This window comes from Carlito syrichta, unplaced genomic scaffold (assembly GCF_000164805.1).
Source record: "Carlito syrichta isolate Samal-C Ts95f unplaced genomic scaffold, Tarsius_syrichta-2.0.1 Scaffold307227, whole genome shotgun sequence".
Taxonomy (NCBI): Eukaryota; Metazoa; Chordata; class Mammalia; order Primates; family Tarsiidae; genus Carlito; species Carlito syrichta.
In genome coordinates this window covers 261027-276899 of record NW_007251323.1, presented here as the reverse complement: position 1 = coordinate 276899, position 15873 = coordinate 261027, and the positions used below count along the sequence as shown (strand labels likewise).

General features: G+C 35.5%; 1 protein-coding gene across 2 annotated transcripts in view; it reads left to right on the top strand.

The window, feature by feature from the left end:
• STAG1 (stromal antigen 1) overlaps positions 1–15873 on the top strand; it is a 283214-nt gene that overhangs the window by 112382 nt on the left and 154959 nt on the right. For both annotated transcript variants that reach the window (XM_008064213.2, XM_021715629.1), the window contains exons 7-8: positions 5346–5497; positions 8844–8917. In XM_008064213.2, coding sequence (XP_008062404.1) covers positions 5346–5497; positions 8844–8917 — 226 coding nt within the window. The remainder of the gene's footprint in view (positions 1–5345; positions 5498–8843; positions 8918–15873) is intronic.

Genomic DNA, 15873 nt, shown 5'->3' with positions numbered 1-15873 from the left:
AAAATTAGCTAGGCGTGATGACTCGCACCTATAGTTCCAGCTACTTGAAAGGCTGAAGTGGAAGGATCACCTGAGCTCAGCAGGTCAAGCCTGCTGTGGCTGTGAGCATGCCACTGCACTCCAGTCTGGGTGACGGAGTCAGACTCCAACTCAAATACATACGTGTGTGTGTGTGTGTGTGTTTGTGTGTGTGTGCTGTAGTCTCATGCTTGATGGTGTGACCCAATATAAATTTCATTATTGAAAATTACTTCCTTCACAATTTTTCCCTAGCTTCCAGTTTATCCACCAAGAAGTCTAATGCTAATTTCAGACTTTTGATTCTAATCCTGTTTCTTATCTTTGGAAGCTTTTAGATTTTTGTTGTTGTTGTTCCTGATGTCCTGAAATTTCATGATGATGTACCGTGTGTGTGTGTGTGTGTGTGTGTGTGTGTGTGTGTGTGTATTTTTTTCCTGCCCAATTTGTTGGGCACTCTTGAATACCTATTGGTTAGATGTTAATCCTGAGTTTCTTATTATTTCTCTTTTTTATTTTTCATCTCTTAGTCCTTTTTGTTCACTTTTCTTGTATTTCTTCAGCTTAATTAAATTTGATTTGACTATCCTTTCAAATTTCTAAGAGTTCTTTCTTATTCTCCAAGTCTTCATTTTTTAAACATTCTGTTTCATAGTATCTTCTTATATCTCTTTGATGGTGTTAATTATTTTTATGAGGTTTTCTTCTGCTTTCAGTCCAAACCTCTTTTCTTTGGGTTCTCTGCTTTTCACACTTGCATATTGGAAACTTTCCTCAAATATCAGTTTATTGCGTCTCTAGTCATTTTTGAGAGTGAGACCCTAAAAAGCTTGTTGCCAGAGGGGAAAAGTACGTGTGGCATAGTGGACAATGGCTCTGGCTTTCAGATTGATGAGCATCACTATAGGGCAGACCAATGGCCAGCTAATATTTTCATTGTAGATGCTCAGATGTTGGTATTGATAATTATTTTCCCAGAAAATGTTCAGTTTCTTTGCAAAAGGATTTTTCGGTCTACCTGAGCTTAGCTTCTGTCTGCCATTTCAGAGTTGGGTAGGGCAAGGAAGCACTTAGGGCACTCTGCACTCCAAGTCTCTGGTTTATTTCCTTCAGAAGATAAATGTCTGAACTGTGAAGATGAGTGCATTGTAAAGGAATTGCTTGACTGCTTAGTCTGGAATAGACATTGGGGATGTAATCACATATTGAACAGCATTTGAGAGCTCTATTTTCTATGAACCTAGTACTTCTAATTCGTAAATGGGTCTGAACTTTACAGAGAAAATGAGGTTTTTTTCTTACACATACGTTTGCCATGCTTTTTCTACCCTTTTGTTTGATTTTTATGTTCTCTGCTCATCTTCCTGCTTGTCCATATTTGCATATATTGTGATTTAGAAATTGTGGGTATTTTCTGAGTTTATTGAAGACGAAAATTGCTTTCTCCTTGTCATTCTGTTTGGCATTTTAAGAGACAAGTGGACTAGTCACATCTTTATCATTTGGAAATGGAAAGTTTGTCATAAAGCCCTTTTATAAAAAATAAGCTTTGTAAAACTAAAGTAGTACAATCATACATCTCTTAAAAATCTAATTTGTCCCATGATATAAAACATTTCCAAGGTATACAAGACTCATTTTCAAAGGTATAATAGGTATTAGTAGATATAAATGCAGTTTCTTAGTTTTCAGATTTTATGTTTAGAGAGCCAGAAATGCAAATAGATGGATAGTGATTAAATGGGCCAGTGTCCACAATCTTAATGTCAGGCATCCCACTTGCCGATAAACCCTTTTTTTTGTTCCAGTATTTTTTTTTTTTTTTTTTTTGGTGTTACCACTCCACTGTTTTTCTTACATTGAGACTTTAAATACCTTGACACTGTTTTGTTGTTTTTTTTTTGAAAACAGGATTTATTGAGAGGACAGAAAAGCTCCCACAGTGGGAGGGACCCAAAGAGGTTGCCCTTGCCCCTGTGTTTTCAGTGCTCTTCACACCCTTCATTTCCTCACTGCCATCACTTTCTCAGCTTAGATTTCATCATCCTTTATTACAATCACATTTTGTCTTCAGATCCTCAACTTTCTTGCCTCTTTCTCCCTCCTTTATACTCTCTAAGAAAACTCCTTATCACCACCTGGTCCATAGCTGCACCAGAGAAACTGAAAATGCCTGGAGAAAAGTATATAACCATGATGACTGGACATTACACTTTTCTCTAAAGTGGACTTTTGATTCTTTCTAGTGATCCCATTGCAGTATTACACTCCAGAATTATTCCCACATCCTTAAAAAAACTATTTTATACCTTCTCAAACCTATAATATTTTCTGTCCTCTCTTCTTCACACTTTGCTGATTATCTTGATTATGTTGCAGTTTTTTAGAATGCAATAAAATTAATTTCAAGACAGTGATAGTCTGGGCACGATGGCTTGTGCCTGTAATCCCAACACTTTGGGAAACTGAGGCAGGAGGATTGCTTGAGCCCAGGTGTTTTGAGACCAGTCTAGGCAACATAGCGAGACTTTGTCTCTACAAAATTATTTAAAAATTAGCCTGGCATGGTGGCAGCATGTTTGCAGTCCCAGCTACCAGGAGGCTGAGGAGGGAGGATCGTTTGAGCCCAGGAGATTAAGGCTGTGGTGAGCTGTGATCTGTGCCCCCTCAGCCCGGGTGCCAGAGTGAGACTGTAACTAAACAAAAAAAAGAAAGAAAGAAAGAAAAGAAAATTATATATATTCATTAGCATAATTTCATTATTATAATCAACAGACATAAAATTACTTTCAGATTACTATAAAATTTATACACTTTCAATTTTTTTACTTACAGTAAACTTGTAATAAACCTTTTGTGACCTGTTTGCAGACCACACTCTGTTCTATATACTAGAACATATTCACTATTCTTTAGTCAGCAGTTAAAATGTGAAAGCTAAATTAGGAAGTCATCTTCTTGGTAATCAAGAAGAGGCCATTTCAAAGCCCATGTCACATTATTAAGGCTGAATTCCTACAGGATTATTGATCTATAAAATGGTTTTGTTGGACAACCCCTTCAGTTCCCCTCCCACTGTGGGAGCTTTTCTGTCCTCTCAATAAATCCTGCTTTCTAAAAAAAATAAAAAAATAAAAAAAATGATTTTGTAAGTAATGCCAGTAAAATGTAATAAGTACTAATTCTGTGCAGAAATTGATTTTTTCAGTTGACTCAATTAAAGTATCATGTTCCCCATGTTATATTTATCTCATTAAATTTGAAGTCTGTGTTGAGTAGCTATTTGTGTGTTGTTTAGTGAAATGAAAAGTTAAGTGAAGATTTGATTTTACAGATTTAGAAATATTTTGCCTCCGAGAATAAGTAACGCTATGTTTATAATAATAATGAATTGATTTTCTGAAAATATATTGATCATTTTGCTTTTTTTGTTTAGTATATTGGTTACTTTGTTGTTCATATATTTGGACTGGGAGGAAAGTCATTACACAATGGCATTTAGGGTTTGGGATCTGAATTCACAAGGAGACATGGTGCCGAAAGCAAAATTAATTACAGTTTTTTGGAGAGCCATGCCTCAGTGTCCATGTGTGAATTCCAGCCAAGGTTGGTGTTGATTTTAATGCTTTCCAACTCCTTGATCTTCAAATCATTTTGCTTTAGAGATCCAGAAGTGTGTATTGAATTAAGCTCAGCTGTGTATTACTTTATGTGCTCAGAACAAACACTGATAAGCTGGTATTGTCTCTAATGTGGGCACTTTGAATGCCCCAGGCTCTTCTTATTCTTTTTCCTTATTCCTATTAATTTAAAAAGTACTGTCCATCCTGAGCAACATGGTTGAGACCTCATCTCAACAATAAATCAAAAAATTAGCCGGGTGTGGCGGCGCCACCTGTGGTTCCAGATACTCAGAAGGCTTAGGCAGAAGGATCCTCTGAACTCATCAGGTTGAGGCTGCGGTGGCCATGAGTGTGCCACTGCCTGGGTGATGGAGTGAGACTCCGACTCAAAAAAAAAAAAGTAATTTTAAGCCTTCATAGTATAGTCCAATATCCTACTACTAGCAGAGCATACAATTCTCAAATCACTAGCTTATATTTTGAAACACAAAAATATTTCCCAGTTTATTTTTTGAGACATTGCATGTCAGGAAAAGAAACATTTTCATTAAATGCATTGCTAAATGACCACTAACTTAAATACATTTGTTTTCATGATCCTTGTCATATGTTGGTTTAAGGATAGCAGCAATCACTGTTAACATGGAGCTGACGAAAATGTAGATAGGGTTTCAGAATGACAAATTGGGTGTGTATATACATAGATACACAGATACAGCATATATATATTCATTTGTACACAGACATATATTTACATATGTAATTAGAAGGAAATAGTCAGATTTTAAAAGACATGTATGCTTGGTGTTGGTTATACAGATATGTTTGTAGATAAGTGAATCAGATCTTCTAAAGCAGTGGACTTTTTTTTAAAAACAATTATATTTATAAACAAATAACCTAAAAGGAACAGAAAAGGAGGAATTATTTACCAGCACAAACTCTTATTTCTTTGCCTATGTTTCTTTTCCTATTTTCACTATCTCAGTAATGAAAATAAATATGAACAGACAGAAGCCTGAGGTTTGTGTCACACCTGTTTGTCAGACAACGTAAAAAGAAATTGAAAATATTTAATTACATTTGATAGTACATATGAACATTTGAAAATATTTTTCCACTGTGACTGGGAAGGATAGGTCAATTGGAAATTCACAGAATACATTTGTAATGAATTTGGTGGCATTCGTATATTTTTCAGGGGTTGCAGGTTGTGTAATTCACTCAGGTGAGAAACAAAAGGGAGAGGACTATCTATGGGGTAAAGACAGTGAATTGATTGTAAACATCTAAGGCACCTTTTATGCATATATGTACAAGTATTAAGGTGCATTTTTATACACTTATATATATTTGACGATCAGAAGAGATATTTAAGCTTGATTAGTGTGCCCTCACTATCATATATTTAGGAGTGTGGGCTGGGTTTGTTGAAGATGATACTATTTAAACCCTTCCCTCTGGTAGGTAGAGTGACACTGTTTTTAAGTGGGGAGTGTTAACAAGCCAACTACTTCTCTGCTGAGGTCGATAAAATTATGCTGCAAATGAATTTTTTCTATAAATTAATTATCTTTCATGAAAATGTAAATTGTGCCTGCATCATAAAAACAGAAATTGACTAGTTTCCTGCCTTTATCCGCTTGCTTTACCAACTTGTAATGGTGTGGATTCATAGATGAGTCTTATTCCTTTACTTCATAGCCATGAAGCTCATGACTGCTCTGGTGAATGTTGCCTTAAACCTCAGTATTCATCAAGATAATACCCAGAGACAATATGAAGCTGAGAGAAATAAAATGATTGGGAAGAGAGCCAATGAAAGATTGGAGTTACTACTTCAGAAACGCAAAGAAGTAAGTTTCATAATAATTGATTATCTTACATTGTGTAGATTCATTGTAAAGATACCCTATTAGTTGTCTTTAAATTCCTTGTTAAAGGATTGTAAGTTATTAAGTTAATTTTAATTAGATTATTTGATCTCAGAGTTTTCAAATGAAACTGAATTGTTCGGTAATGATCATATAACTGCTGTCTGATGGCAGAAGGGAATCACAGTACATCTCTACTTTTGAAAGAAGGTGGTCTGGAAGTTAGGCACCTCAAAAAGCTTGGCAGGCTATGGGCTTAGAAGCATAATGAATATTAAAGTCAGAAGTGGAGACCAGCAAAGCTGCATTTCCAGGAAAAAGCCAATATATAGGGCATTCCTGTGAATAAGATTGGTCCCAGTTTTAACATGATAATTTCTTATGTGGCAAAAATGATTTTGAAGCCGGGCTCAGTGGCTCAGCCTGTAAACCCGCACTTTGGGAGGCTGAGGTGAGTGAATTGCCTGAGCTTGCGAGTTCGAGACCCACCCAGGCAACTTGGCGAGACCTCATCTCTATAATAAATCAAAAAAGCAACTGGGTATGGTAGCGCGTGCCTGTAATTCTGGCTGCTTGGAAGGTTGAGGCAGAAGGATCACCGGAGCCCAGTGGGTCAAAGCTGCAGTGGCTGGGAGCGGCCACTGCACTCCAGTGTGGGCGAAAGAGTGAGACTGCAACTCAAAAAAAAAAGATTTTGAACTGGGTTTCTAGTAGGAAACATTTTTATTCAGTAGTAAATAAAACAGTAGATCTACACTATTAGTCTGTCTTTGAACTTGGAAAAAAAAAATCTCATTACTGAAAGGAATTACATGAATAAATAATGGGTTAGTCAGGCACAGTGGCTTTCCACTTGTAATCCCAGCACTTCAGGAGGCCCAGGTGAGAGGATTGCCTGAACCCAGCAGTTGAAGACCAGCCTGGGCAACATAGCAAGACCTTGTCTCCACAATAAATAAAAAAATTAGTCGGACATGGAGGCGCACTCCTGTAGTCCCAGCTACAGGAAAGCTGAGGTGGAAAGATCGCCTCGGCCTAGCAGATTTAGGCTATAGTGGCTGTGAGCGGGCCCCTGCACTCCAACCTGGGTGACAAAGTGAGACTCTGACTCAAAATAGATGGATGGATGGATGGACAGATGAACAGATAAAATAATGGATTATAATAGGTAACAAAAAGTGGCAACGTTATGATTAAATTATTACCCATACTGTATCAGTTTGATAGTCTTGCTGTAACAAAGTGCCATAAACTGAATGGCTTAAACAAAAGAAACTTATTTCACAATTTTGAAGGGTAGAAGTCCAAGGTCAAGGTGTTGGCAGGTTCATGGGCCCTCTGAAGGTGTTAGGGAAGGATGTGTTCCAGGCTTCTCTCCTAGCTTCTGGTAGTTCCTTGTCTGATGGCATTGTAATTCCAATCTTTGGATGACATTTTCCCTATGTATATCTGTATCCAAATTTGTCATTTTCATTAGGACACCAATCATAGTGGATTAGAGGTCTATACTACTCCACTATGGCTCTATCTTAACAAATTAAATCTGCCATAACCCTCTCACCCTCTTTTCTTTTTCTTCTTTTTTTTTTGAGTTGGAGTCTCACTCTGTCTCCCAGACTAGAGTGCAGTGGCTGCTGAGCTCCGGCGATCCTTCCGCCTCAGCCTTCCAAGTAGCTGGAATTACAGGCGCGCACTTCCACGCCCAGCTAATTTTTGGATTTATTGTAGAGATGTGGTCTCACTAAGTTGTCCAGGCGGGTCTCGAACCCGCAGGCTCAGGCAATCCACTCACCTCAGCCTCCCGAGGCACGGGATTACAGGCTGAGCCACTGAGCCCAACTATAACCCTCTTTTCAATTAAGGTCATGGTGTGAAGTACTAGGGGTTAAAAATTCAGCATATGAATTTCTCAGGAACACAATTTAACACACAAAACACATATTTTATAGGTAAATACTGGAACTGGGTTTTAATAAGTACTGCTGAACAAAATGTATTTTTCATGTCAATTAATTAGGTTTTATATAATAAAAACAGCAAAAGTCTTTTTTTTTTTTTAAGTAAGATTTATTGAGAAGACAGAAAAGCTGCCACAGCAGGAGGAGTCTCAAGAGGGTTACTCTCAAAACTTGGAGTTACGTTGCAATAATTTTTAAAACTTGGAGTTATGTTGCAATAATTTGAATGATTCACTATAAAAGTGTTCCTAGGCTTACTGGAACATAGCACACAGCAACAGAATAAGTCTGAAGGAATTTTATTATCGCATTTATCTATGTAGTGCAAGCAAAATATTTCATTGAATTGGCTGGGCATGGCAGTTCTTTACTGAAATCCCAGTACTTTGGGAGGTCGAGGAGGGAAGATGACTTGAACAGGAGTTTGTCTCTACAAAAAAAGTCAGAAAATTAGCAGAGTGTGATGACATGTACCTGTAGCTCCAGTTACTTGGAAAGAGTTAGGTGGGAGGATTGCCTAAGCCTGGTAGTTAGAGGTTGTGGTGAACCGTGATCATGCCATTACACTTCAGCCTGGGCCAACAGAGTGAGTGAGACCCAACTCAAAAACAGACAGATAAGCAAACGAAGCCTTACTAAACAGTAAATTGCAAGATAAATTCAAATAATAAAGCCACCTTGAATGTAGTATCAGTACTTTTGTTGCTTTTGAGTAATGAATAAATATAAACTTTAATTCTGATCAGTAATGTTTCCTGAAATTTTTATCTTTGCTGTAAATACTACATTCCACCTCTAGTGGCTAGGATTCTTCCTATTTTCCATTATGCCTCAAAGTTTGGGAGCTTGGCTTACTTTCAATTATGGGATAGTCAGATGCAAAGTAATGTTTGGATACATTAAATGGAGTTTGGATAGATTAGTTGTACAAGTGGCAGGTACAACTAACTCCATTAATTAAATTAACTTCATTAATGAGGAATGATTCTTTAACCAAGAAAAGCAAAATCCAAGACAGGAACTTGGTTTTGGCAGTGGAGGTGTATAAACTGAGGCCTGTTCACAAAGTAGATGATGTTTTGGGGATAGGAATATGACCACACTTGGCCACACTAAGCCTTCTTGTTTGTCATTGTGTAGTCTGTGTCTAGAGAGAGACAGAAAGTAAGAATTCTGAAACCAATGTGGTAGAACTGTAGAAATAATACAAATGTACTGGTAATTTCAGACATCTGTTGTACAACAAATAAGAGAAGGAGTTGATAACTACTCAGAATAGAATATCCATGAATGAAAAACAAATAGATCTGTGCATTCCAAATAAAACAATCAGTCTTTCAATTCACATTTTTTATTATTTTTCATTTCAGCTACAAGAAAACCAGGATGAAATCGAAAATATGATGAACTCTATTTTTAAGGGTATATTTGTTCATAGATACCGGTAAGGGATTTTAAAAATCATTGAGAAAGTTTTTAACTTAAATAGTTTTTGCTTTTCTGTAGCCTAGGCTAGTTATAAAACTATTAATTACTTCTGTTTTGTTTTCTGGAAAACAACTTCGGCTATAAATGTTAATAAGCAAATGTCCATACAACTCTGGAGGAAATTGCACCACTGCTACCACGACCACTGCCATACTGTTTCAAATACAGAACATATTCTGTTGGAAGCAGCCTCTATCCTTGGATTTGTACTGGTAGAATATAAATTAATAAGATTATTAAATTAGTATGGCCTTAAGATATTATTGATTGTTTTCACATTTGAAAAATGTCCTACTTCTGGCCCTATGATACTCATCTTGTTCCATAGTCAAATTAACCAATAATCTTTTCTTAAAAATACCTCTGTGAAGATGGGAGAAAAGAGATCCCCTCTGCAGATAATGCAACAACTCAGTATTTTCATTCTTATTTACCTTCAATATGTACATCAAAGTAGAAACTGTTAGCAGAATATCTTTGTCTTTCTGTGAAGACTGAAAACTTTAAAACTACTAACTATGTTGTAAAAGAGCATATTTCACATAGAATTAGTGAATCATGTATACATACTTATTACTGTCTGTTAAGTAGATGTGTTATGTATAAATAGACGGACATAGACAATAGATACACTGCTTTCAAATGCATTTGAAACTATTTCGAGCAATTAATATAAAGAGATAGTTAAAACAGGAAAATCATTAAAAATATGCACTTGACCCTTGCACAATATGGGTTGAAATGAAAGGGTTCCCTTATGCTGGATTTTCTCAACCAAATGTGGATTGAAAATACATTATTCACAGGATATGATACCCACGTATATGGAGGGCCTACTTTTTTGGGGGGGGGCAGGGTCTCACTCTGTCACCCAGTTTGGAGTGCGGTGACACAGTCACATTTCACTGCAGCCTCAACCTCCAGGACTCAAGTAATCCTCCCATCTCAGCCTCTCAAGTAGTTGAGACTACAGACATGTACTACCTACCGTGCCCAGATTTTTTTTTTTTTGGTAGAGTCACATTCTCACTTTGTTGCCCAGGCTGGGCTCAAACTCCTGGACTAAAGCGATCCTCCTGCCTTGCTCTCCCAAAGTGCTGGGATTTGAGGCACAAGCCAACACACCCAGCCTTGGGCCTACTTTATTTATACACATATTCTGCCAGGCTGACTGTAGTACTTGGATATGTACAGATTTTGATATGTATAGGCGGTTTTGAAACCAATCCCCTGTGTATACCCAGAGATGATTATATATATATATATATATTTATATGTTTATATTTATATATATGTCTTTGATATTTTATTTTAACAGAAATTAAACATTTTAAGTGAAAGTATAAAACATTCTTTTGAAATAGATTCAGGGCCTTTGAGTGTGCACTGTCTAGTTGGAGTTTTACATCCTCTTTCTTATATATAGTACACATATAGTACACTGACATACTTGTCTGAAAAACAAGAACTTCTCTATACCTGCCATGCAGTCATTTTTTTTTAACTACAAATTTCTAGAGGTATAATTGATGTGAAATAAGTTGTATATTTAAAGTGCGTATATTGATGAGTTTTGACATATAAACACATGTAAAACTACCACCACCACAAGCAAGATAATGAATATATCTTTAATCCTCAAGCAATCCAAGTGCCAAGCATTTCCATGACACTTTGTAATTCCTCCCTTCCTGTCCTTCCTCCCTTCTATCATCCTCAAGCAATCGTTGATCTACTATCTGACCTGCTTGCATTTTCTAGAATTTTATAGAAATGCACTTATTCACGATGGACTCTTCATGTTTTTCTTTTTAGTGGCTTTTTCTATGCAAAATTAGTCTTTTATCATTATATGTGTTAGCTGTAGTACTTTTATAGATGCCCAATATCAGATCTTCTATTCCTAGTTTTCTGAGACTTTTTATTAAGAAAGAATTTAGATTTTTGTCAAATCTTTTTTGCATCTGTTGAGATCATTATGTTATTTTTTAAAGACTGTTAATGTGGTCAGTTACGTTTTTTAATTTTCTAATGGTAGCATGAATTTATAGGGTACAACCCACATAGTCATGATGCTATATTTTTAATATATTGTTAGATTCACGTGATTTGCTGAACTTTTTTTTTTTTTTTGAACTTTTTCTAAGAATTTTTATATCTGTGTTCAAGAGGGGCAAGTATCTCTAACTTTTTATTTTAATGAAAGTTCATGACTGCTTTTGGTCCCAGGATCATGCTGGCCTTATACATTGAGTTGCAGTATATTCTCTCCTCTTTAATTTTCTGGAAGAGTTTAATAGAATTGGTGTCCTTTCTTACTCAGATATGAATTCTTCCATTGTAGCCTAGAGTTTTCTTTGTAGGAATGTTTTTAACTGCAGATTAAATTTGTTTAGTAGATACAGGGATGTTGAGGTTACCTTTCTTGAGTAATTTTTGGTAGTTTATTTTTAAAAAACCATTAGCATTAGGTTAGTCATAATGTTGGTAATTTAACATATCTCTTTCTTGCTCTCCGCCCACCCCCCCTTCCTTCTTCCCTCTCTCTCTCCCTCTCCCTCTTTCTTTTTTTGCCTTTGATCTGTCTGTCTGGAATGCATTAATTTTATTCATTTCCATTTTTTTTTTTTTTGGTTACATTAAAGTTTTCTGTTTTATTGATTTTTGTTCTTTATTTTATTTCCTTTCTTTTGCTTACTTTGGATTTCACTTCCTCAGCTCTCTTTATTTTCACAAGGTGGAAGGAAGCTGAGATAATTGATTTGAGGCCATTTTTTTCTAATATAGAAATTTACACCTATAAATTTCTCTAAGCAGTGCTCTTGCTATGTCCTCTAATTTTAGAAATGTTGTATTTATCTTTTCACTTAGTTAAAAATACTTTCTACTTTCCCTTTTGATTTTTTTTCTTTGACCCATAGATTATTTAGAAGTATGGTATTCCATTTGCAAACATTTGAGGATTTTCCAGATATCTCTCTGCTGTTGATTTCTATTTTAACTCCACTGTAGTCAGAGAAACATAGTTTATATGATTTTTTAATGCTTTTAAATTTATTTACATTTGTTTTATGGTCCACAATATGCTCTGTTGATAAATGTTCTATTTGCTCAAGAAAAGAATGTGTATTCTGCTTTTATTGGCTAGTGTTTTTAGTTCCGTTTATGTCAAATTGGTTGATAGCGTTGTTCAAGTCTTCTCTATCCTTTACTGATTGAGAGGGGTCTTATATGAGTAATTTTTGTATTCTTGATACACGTCCATTCTCAGATGTATGATTTGCAAATATTTGTCTTCAATATGTGTCTTTCTTTCCTTTATTTTAATGGTGACATTTATAAAGCAAACATTTTCAATTTGTATAAAGTCTGATTTATCATTTTTCCCCCTGTGGTTATGCTTTTGGTGCCTAGCCGTAAGGTTTCTTGTTCTTTTAAGTTATATGAACCATTTTTAAGTTACTTTTTTTGTATAGGTATGATATAAGGGCAAAATTCTACTTTTTGTATAGATACTCAATTTTCAAAGCACCATTTAATGGAAGACTATTCTTCCCTAATTGAATTGCTGTGGCATGCATTTTTCTTTAAAATCAATTGAACATAAGTGCAAGGTTTTATTTTTTGACTTTCTAACCTGTCTGTCCTTACACGAATACCACCTTCCTTGAGTAAACTTTCAAAATTAGATAGTTGATGTTCTCTTGCTTTGTTGTTCTTTTACAAAATTGTCTAGACTTTTATAGGTCCTTTGCATTTCTATATAAATTTTGGGTTCACCTTGTCGGTTTTTGCACAAAAGCTCCTGATATTTTGATAGAAATTATAATGAATCTGTAGACCAGTTTGAAGAGTTATCTTCTTAACAATATTGAACCTTCTAATTCATAAATATAGATTGTATCTCCATTTGATTTAGATATTCTTATTTTTTCTTAGCCTTTTAAAACAAATTTCAGTATACAAATCTTTTTTTTTTTTTTGAGTTGGAGTCTCACTCTGTCGCCCAGACTGGAGTGCAGTGGTCGCTCCCGGGCACCGCAGCGTCGACCTGCTGGGCTCCGACGATCCTTCCACCTCAGCCTTCCGAGTGGCCGGAATTACAGGCATGCATTACCACGCCCGGCTGATTTTTTGATTTATTGTAGAGATGAGGTCTCGCTGCCCAGGCGGGTCTCGAACCCGCGGGCTCAGGCAATCCACTCACCTCAGCCTCCCAAAGGCGCGGGATTACAGGCTGAGCCACCGAGCCCGGCTAGTATACAAATCTTAAACCTTTTTGTTAAATTGATTTCTAAGTGTTTTAATTTCCCATGCTATTATGAATGAGATTTTTTTCTTAATTTCTGTCTTATATTATTCCTTACTAATATATAAAATAATACTTTTTGTTATTTTTGCAAAATTTTGGGTTCAGGTGCAGTTTTGGTAGATTCTTTAGAATTTTCACAATATAAGATCATGGCATCTATGAATAAAGACATTTTTAGTTCTTACTCTCTAAATATTTTTAATTTTTTTCTTCTTTTCTTTTTTTTTATTGTTCTAACTAGAATTTCCAGTACAATATTGAATCAAAGTGGTGAGAGAGGACTCTTTTTTCCTGATCTTAAGGGAAAAAACCATTTTTAAGATTAAGTGTGATGCTATTAACTAAGATTTGTGTAATACCCTTTAGTAGGATGAAGAAATTCCCATCTAGCTAAATTTGTTGGTGTTTTTTATCAGATTGATTTTTTAAATTTTGATTGAAATGATTGTGCCTATTTTTTGTTTTATTCTATTAAGGTAATATATATGTAAATTGATTTTCAGATATTAGACCAACTTTGCATTCTGGGGAACATTCCATATTGTCCTGGTAATCCTTTTTATATGCTACTAGATTCAGTTTGCTAATATTTTGTTAAGGATCTTTGTGTTCACTTTTTCAAGTAGTAATAGTCTGCAGACTAACGTTAGAAAATACACTTAAAACTGTTCCTTCTTGCTCTGTTTTCTGAGTTTGAAATATTAATAGTTACATATTTGGTAGCATTCACCAAGGAAGACCTTTGATCTCGGTGTAAAGATTTTCTTTGTGTAAAGATTGTAGGTTGCAAATTACTAATTCAATTTACTTTATAGATTTATCCTGTTTTTTATTTTTAAAATCGGATTTAATAATTTGTGTTTTTCAGGCAGTGTGTCCATTGATTGCAAATTTACATTTGGTAGCATAATGTTCATAATACTTCCTTATAACTCTTCTAATTACTATAGAGTTGGAATGGATGTCCCCTTTATTATTCTTGATTTTGTAATTTTTGTTTTTTCTCTTTTTTGTCTTGGTCACTCTTGCTAAAAATTTGTCAGTTTTGTTAATCTTTTCAAAAGAATGGACTTTTAGTTTCACTGACTCTCTTTTTTTATTTCATTAATTTCAGTTTTAGTATTTATTCTTTCTGAGTGCTTTGGTTTTAATTTCTCATATTTTTTATAGTTTCTTAAGGTAGATACTTAGCTTAATAATTTTATAACCTTCTTCCTTTCTTATCCTCCATTTTAAGTTCTACATTGCCCACAAAGAACTGCTTACTATGACTTTTAACATGTGTGTTTTTGTTTTCTTTCATTTAGTAAAAAAATTTACTGATTTTACTGGTGATTTCTTCTTGACTCATGGGTTATTTTAAAGTCTTTTATTTAACTTCTAAGTACTTGAAGTTTTTCTAAATTTTTTTGGTCATTCATTTCTAATTTAATTTTGTTATAGTCAGTAAACATGTTTTAAAGGATTTCAGTCATTTTGCAGTGAATAGGACTTGTTTTTATCCATCCTATGAGTTATGTAAAAAATACCCCATGTGCATATAAAAAGAATAGACTCTACTGTTTTAGTATCTTCCTGTTTTATTAACCTTTTTATCTTGATCTGTAGATTAATGCTTTTCATCATGTTACAGAAGTTTTTAGCTCTTAATTCAAAAATATTTTCCCTTTTGTCTCTGTCTCCTTTGATTGGATTCTTTTTATACATACACTGGTATATTTAATGTTGTTCCACAGATTTCTGGAGTTGTCTTTGTTTTTCTTCCATGTTTTTTTAACCTCTATTTGTCACATAATTTATGTTTACCTACCTTCAGGTTTAATGTTTCTTCTGACAACTCAAATAAAATATATCTTTAATTACTATTATTGTATTTTAAAGTTGGTCCTATTTTTTTTTTTTTTTTGAGTTGGAATCTCACTCTGTCACCCAGGCTGGATGGAGTGCAGTATCACACTCACAGCCACCCCAGCGTCGAGCTGCTGGGCTCCAGCAATTCTTCCGCCTCAGCCTTCCAAGTAGCCAGAACTACATATGTGTGCTACCACACCCAGCTAATTTTTAATTTATTGTAGAGACGAGGTTTTACCATGTTGCCCAGGCTGGTCTTGATCCCGTGGGCTCAGTCAATCCTCTTGCCTCGGCTCCCCAAAGTGCTGGGATTAGGCTTGAGCCGCCCACCCTGACAGTCCTTTTTCAGTTGTTCTCTTTCTTCATACTGATTTGGTGTTGATTGAGCCACTGTCATCATGTTTTCATTTAATTCTTTAAATTAGTTCTGTAATATGTTTTGTCTTAAATATTTTTTTCTGAAAATAATATACTCTTGCCGAGCTCAGTGGCTCAGCCAGTAATTCCGCACCTTGGGAGGCTGAGGTGAGTGGATTGCCTGAGCCCGTGGGTTCGAGACCCGCCTGGGCAACTTGGTGAGACCTCATCTCTACAATAAATAAAAAATTAGCCTGGCATGGTAGCGCCCGCCTGTAGTTCCAGCTACTTGGAAGAATGAGGCAGAAGGATCGCTGGAGCCCGTCAGGTTGAGGCTGCGGTGGCCAGGAGCGGCCACTGCACTCCATCCTGGGCGACAGAGTGAGACTCCA